This window comes from Phytophthora infestans, genomic scaffold, assembly GCF_000142945.1.
Source record: "Phytophthora infestans T30-4 supercont1.161 genomic scaffold, whole genome shotgun sequence".
In the NCBI taxonomy this organism is placed as follows: Eukaryota; Oomycota; class Peronosporomycetes; order Peronosporales; family Peronosporaceae; genus Phytophthora; species Phytophthora infestans.
The window spans coordinates 198,403-204,322 of record NW_003303598.1 but is presented as its reverse complement, the minus strand read 5'-3'; the positions used below and the strand labels follow the sequence as shown (position 1 = coordinate 204,322).

Here is a 5,920-nt window from a genome sequence, read left to right as displayed (position 1 = left end):
AGGACTCAGTACATGGTTGCCTAGTATAAACGAAATAGAGTCATTGACTTTATTTAGTAAAAGTACAAGAACGATTAGACTTACCGCAATTGGTGCATTTCCAGTCCCCCTGTAAAGCGCACATCTTACATGTTTCCTTTTTTTTTGCATTTAACAATAGTATATCCAGGTTACCGGCCACCAATCCATATGCGGGGCGACCTTCTTGGATGCAATCGAAGCCTTTAACTTCATACAATGCAAAATGCCATAGAGAAGTTAGACTGAGCTGGCGTTTGACGCAAAACGAGTAATGCTAACCAGTTGGATGAGGTCGTTTGTTTTGGCCATCTGGCATGGATAAAATGTGGGAGTGCAGGCTGAAAGACCTGAGATCTGGCTATGGTTCAGCACCAACGAAGACCTGCTGTCCATACTTGGCCTAGCAAACACGCCTTCCTTATCCATATCCCTGCTGGCAAATAAAGCACAAAAAGGTAATCAGTCTGGGAGCTTGGACGTGCACGTTAGCAAAGCGTTGATGAAATTCCTGAGGGATGATTCGTAGCATGGGACGATTGGCAGTCCGAAGTATTTCTTGAATGGTCGTAATAATTGTTCATCTTCCACGGCTTCCATCTTTTGCGAAGCTGAAATCGCGATGGATCCAGGGAGGTTGCGCTTGCTCGCCTCCGCGTATGACAGCTTCTTTGCAAATTCAGCTGAGTCTTTCTTCATGGCAGCCACTTCTTCCGTCAGCTCAGTAAGCTCATCGGGAGTAACGCTCCAGATAGTGCGCATCGCGTTCGTTTTGAAAGAGCATTCCCGTGGTAAAGTCGACTCAGAGCTCTTTGCCGACACCCAAATGTCGTTCTTACTCGCAGTTATGTACTCCGAAAAGGCAATTAAAACATCCTTAGGCGGAAATTCTGGCTTCATCTCGCAATTCTCGTCTTCCAGGATCGCAACAGCGCAGGGCTTCTTCCCAGGGTTTTGAGATTGGTGATAGTATCTCTGTGCTGTAGCCAAGGCTATCGGAGCCGGCGACTTGTGATCAGTCGTGTACGTGGCTAAGCTGCCATCGCCAGCACTCAGCAGATTGGTAATTTTTGTCCCAAAGCGTCTTGGACGTGGCTCACTCCTTGAAACAGATGCAGGAGGCAAGGACGACGTCTTTCTCATTGGTTCAGTCCACTTGCTGGTGTCTGGCGGAGGAAGCGGCGGCAGCGGCGGGAACACAGCCGTACAAGAAAGAGAGGACGATGAAGCTGGACGCTCCAGGGTCTGTCCACTCTTCTGGCTCCTTGGCATGACGATAGGCAACACTGCTCGACGCGGTTCCTGTAAGTTGAAGTGAACCATCACTCTGAATGTCATCATTTAATGGCTGCATAAACATGTTGCGTTGGTACATAGTACCAATTTCTCCCTTTACCATTCTTGTGGCGCTCCAATTTCGAAATGCATCGCCAAGTTAGTTCACGCATGCGGCTGTTACGCACGTCTCGAAGGTCGCCCCGCCTTGTCGAGCCTCTTATCATCACCACATATCCTCCCTATATATATCCGCGATCAAGAAATTTGGGCTATGAGCGCTTCCTGCACAGAGAGAACTCTTTAGCCGAAGGCGGCTTATCGGAATTTCAATCAGCCCCCCCAGCAGTTTCTACGGCTTTAGAGACGTCCCAGCACGAAGAGGGCACATATCCCCGCTCTGTCCTACTTGAGCGTATCCACGACCCGGGTACGACTTACCACGCGGCGCTCAGGACGCTCAATGAGCTGCGATCCCGTGGTCTGAGGCTCGAAGAACCGCAGTATCTGTCGCTGCTATACAAGGCGTTGCGCGAGGGTCGATACGAGCGCGTGTATGGTGGCTACGAGGAATTTCTGGAGGACGAGCAGAAAGGGAAGGTGAAGACAAAGACCAAAGCGCCCTCCACGTGGCCCAGACTCACCCATGCGAGAATGCAGATGCAGCGCTTCGTGCTCTGGGCCATGCTGGATGCGGACCGCCAACAGACCATGGCGCAATTCTACCAGAGCGAAGTGGTCGGCAAATTCAATCTGCTGAGAATCCACGAGGCAGATCCATTAAACTTCTTATTGCGTATGGAGTGCACGGTCAAAGTGACGGATGGACAAGAAAATGGTCTGCGAGCTCGTGTGGAGACGTTGCTCAACACCATGGAGCAGCTCTACTTGCACACGAGCTATTCGTCTACCCACGCGCTCGTTAGACTTATTCTTCATCGTCCAGAAATTTTCTTCTATTCTTCGAGTGACGAAGAAGACGCCGAACAGAATCCTGAGGGCGATGTAGCCGCAAACTACGCTGCTGAAGCGGTGGGGAAAATAATTATTGGATACGTGCAGCGATTTCAATACGCGCTTGCACTTGATCCAAAGCGGCTTTCGATTGCGGTAAGTGCTGCTGCAGCCGCTGGTCAACATGATGCGGCTAAATTGCTGCTTCAGCACGGATCGACTCAGCGCGTTCCAATTGATGCCGGTTCGTTCGCACATGCAGTGGAGAGTGCTCCAGACGACGTTAGTCGATTGAAAGTCGCCGATTTATACATGAACGCAAAGGAGAACGGGCTCGTTTACATAACGCAGGGCACAGACAGTAGTATCGTCAATTATCTGCTGCAGCACGCCATACTGGATGGCAATTTTAAGCACATGATGGAGCTCATGCACGAGATGCAGCTGTACGGTAACATGGCAAGCAACCGAACAGTTCATGACCTCTTCAAGAGTATTGCACAGTTTCGAGCAAAGAATCACCGAGGTGGCGACCAACACAAAACTGGCAAGAAAAAAATGCCGGAATGTCCAACGATTATGGAGCTGATCGACAGGTTCCCGAACGTCATTCCACGCTCCGTACATTCGTTCTCGCAAGGCGTGCTGTACAGTTTATTTTCTGGAGACCTTGGGGTAGCGCTCGATCTCATGCGTGCAGCACTCCGGAACAAGGCTGTGACGTTGCGGCCGGAAATCTACTCTCAGCTTTTGTACCCACTGCTCGCAGGCGGACAACGAGGCGGAGACGAATCCAGTGATGCCAGTGTGTTTGATCGCTTAGAGGTGGAGCGGTGCTTCGACCGCCAGTACCCGAGACAGCGCACACACTTGAACTCGCTGGTTGTGAATATCTGTCAGTCCAACGACGACTTTTCGACCATGCTGGTGTGTTTGGACCGCTGGCAAGCACAAGACCATCCACCAATGAGTCGAAGAGTAATGAAGCGTGTGTTTGACGTGATCTGGAAGCAAATCCGGCAACTTCAAAAGGAACATGACGAGATTTTGCCCGGGACCGCTTTTATCGTAGACGGCATGGAGCTATCGTATTGGCCTTTCCTCGTACGGTACAGTAGAATCGTGACTTGGGATGCGTGGACACTTGAATATGCGATTGTTCGTGCTCGTACAAGTGGCCTGCATGCCGATGTGGTTGCTATACTGGCGGAGGCCGACTCACGGGGTCTGGTGCTGAATAGCACTGCGTACATCGTGTCGCTCTGCGTTTTAGAAGAGGTTGGCGAGCCCTCCGCCGTTGTCGCGTGTGTCGAAAGGATAAAGGCGAATAATTCATGGGAAATGACTGTGAGCAAGAACCCTGAGGTGCTGGAGATCTTGAACCGCGCTTCCACCAAGCTAGAGGAAACCAGGAACGGCAGACAAAATGGTTTCCCAACGCATAGAACAGTTAGGCGTTAAATTGACAAAGCTTTATGAAAATTTTGGATTTCAACCAATTTGTTGGTTTTACTTAAATTCTTTGGTTTGATACAGATAGTTTCTGGAAACTAATCCGGATCGTCTCACCTTCGACGCGTCTCAGATTGCGACTACAGTACAGTACTGCACCCCGTTTTCGCGGGTGTGGACCATATAGGATTTGCAAATAAATTTGATTTAAGCATAAAACATATAGCTCTTTTGGATTTTGAATCATCACATCCGGAAGTTTATCATAGGTCCAAGGGCGCGAAAACGGGGTGCAGTACTGTATGATGCGACGGTGTTCACTTATAGTGAGTTGTATGTTGGTTGGGTGGAGCGCGTTTATCAAGAACAAGAGTCCCAGTACTTGCTAGCTGCGCTGGCACTTACAAGCATCACGTAGATGCCAGATACTATTCTCTTTACGCCTCACCAGGAGTTTTAGTAAATCCTGTTGGAATTCTTATTGGAGACCAGGCACAATGGGACATTGATATACAAGATGAGAATCAGTTGGGTCAGGTCATTGTACAGGAACGGGGTTAAACCCGTGAGTGTTGGTAGGAGATCTGGAAGAGCAGGACTAGCACTTAAAATAATTCAGTCTTCATATTCCTTTACAAGTCCGAGGTGTTGCGGATCGGAACGGAGTTCCAATAAATTCTTTGCATTGGAATCACGGGATGCAAACACTACAACCGGATCGGTCGCTCTAGGTTTTGTATTGTGTCTGGCGGTCGGTGCTGTGGCTTTCTTCGCTTCGGTGATGCTGTATAAGCGAACATTTATATCCATAAATGTTCGCTAATCGGTATTAAATTTTGGTTTAAAAATGACCGATCTATAGTCTCAAGTCGTCCAAGACTGTCGTCATCCGTACTCCTTGATTGCGAATTATTCTCATTTCAGCTCATCCTTCAAGGGCTGTGTAACGGCGTCACACAGCACCTTGCGCTAGAGGAAGTTGGCTTCCGAGAGTATACAAACTCTCAGTGAACGGCGATTCACAGGTCCCCTTAGCATAAGGGAGCGAAGTGACCAATTTAGGGTAAGTTGTAACTGAGTATATTTATAGGTAGGCTAAGCATGAGTTAAATCTACCAACTATAAGTCAAAGCAATGTCATCAGCCAATGGTTGGCCTCGGACGACCCTGGCACCATGTACCAGATATCCCAAAGTATGACGTGTCACACTTCATGTAACTAGGGGTACATTGGGGCTACATACCCCGTTACATCTTTCCCACTTAGGTTCGTTTTTCTGACCAATCAGAATGAGGAAGTGTACGTCACAAACTCTCATTCTCAAAGTCGAAATACATCGACTTGGCTGCGAGAGCGCGGCGGAGGTTCACTTTACAGTTAGAGCCTCGAGCAGCGGTTGAGCGCTCTTCTTCGTGGTCTCAACATCGGCCTTTGGCATGCCCCGTGGCACTGCGAAGAGCGGTGCGAAAACGCGCTCCAAGACTGCAGCCGGAAAGGCGCAAGCCAAGAGCACTAAGCCTCACGGTAAAGGCTCTGCACTCCAGGAGGCTACTAAGGTGACCTCCGAGGCGATCGGCTTAACTGGTGACGCGACTGTGAGCAAGCGTGCGAGCAAGCGCCACAGTCCGTCACCTTCGGTCTCCCCAGACAACCTGTCGAACCCACGGTTCGCTGAACGTATGTTCGATTCGGGTAGTGAGGACGAGACCGAGTCCGGGAGCACTCACGATACTCCTGTGGGCTCCGTGGAAGGGCACACTCCAGTTCCCAGCGAAAACAATGACGACAGCGTACAGTCGCTCGCTAGTGATCACGGTGATCACAGTCCCAGGACGCCTGTGCGCTCTGAGAGACCTGCCGTCAAGGCTAAGGGCACTCCCAAAGCTGGCGACGACGAGGAGGAGACACCTCGCAAACATCCATCTCTCGCTTGCCGACGTGCTAAGGCCACCAAAGCCAAAGCCGCCAAGTCCTCTAAGAAGCGTACGGCTTTGAAGTCTCCACTTCGCGAGGGGAAGGAGACTGGGTACTCCTATCGGGACCTCTTCGGTTCCTCGGCTGAAGAGGACGAGGATGAGGAGGAGGGTGCTATTCCTGAGCCCCGGGAGATCACTAACGACCTCGACCAGCAGCAGGAGAACTTCCAGGCTGCCCAGCACACGCGTGGGGATCCAGTGGTGGCGCCCGTCAGCCAGGGAGCTGCCATCAACTCAAGAGGTT

General features: G+C 50.4%; 2 protein-coding genes across 2 annotated transcripts; one reads left to right on the top strand and one right to left on the bottom strand.

Moving 5' to 3' along the window:
* Positions 1-480: 480 nt before the first annotated feature.
* PITG_19957 (uncharacterized protein) lies at positions 481-1,313 on the bottom strand (the record flags this gene model as incomplete). Its single annotated transcript, XM_002895543.1, has 1 exon — positions 481-1,313. The coding sequence occupies one exon, from the start codon at positions 1,159-1,161 to the stop codon at positions 481-483; it is 681 nt and encodes a 226-aa protein (XP_002895589.1).
* A 634-nt stretch (positions 1,314-1,947) lies between these two features.
* Positions 1,948-3,628, top strand: PITG_19956 (uncharacterized protein; the record flags this gene model as incomplete). Its single annotated transcript, XM_002895542.1, has 4 exons — positions 1,948-2,233; positions 2,324-2,721; positions 2,800-3,551; positions 3,622-3,628. 4 exons carry the CDS (start codon positions 1,948-1,950, stop codon positions 3,626-3,628), a joined length of 1,443 nt encoding a protein of 480 aa, XP_002895588.1.
* Positions 3,629-5,920: the final 2,292 nt, after the last annotated feature.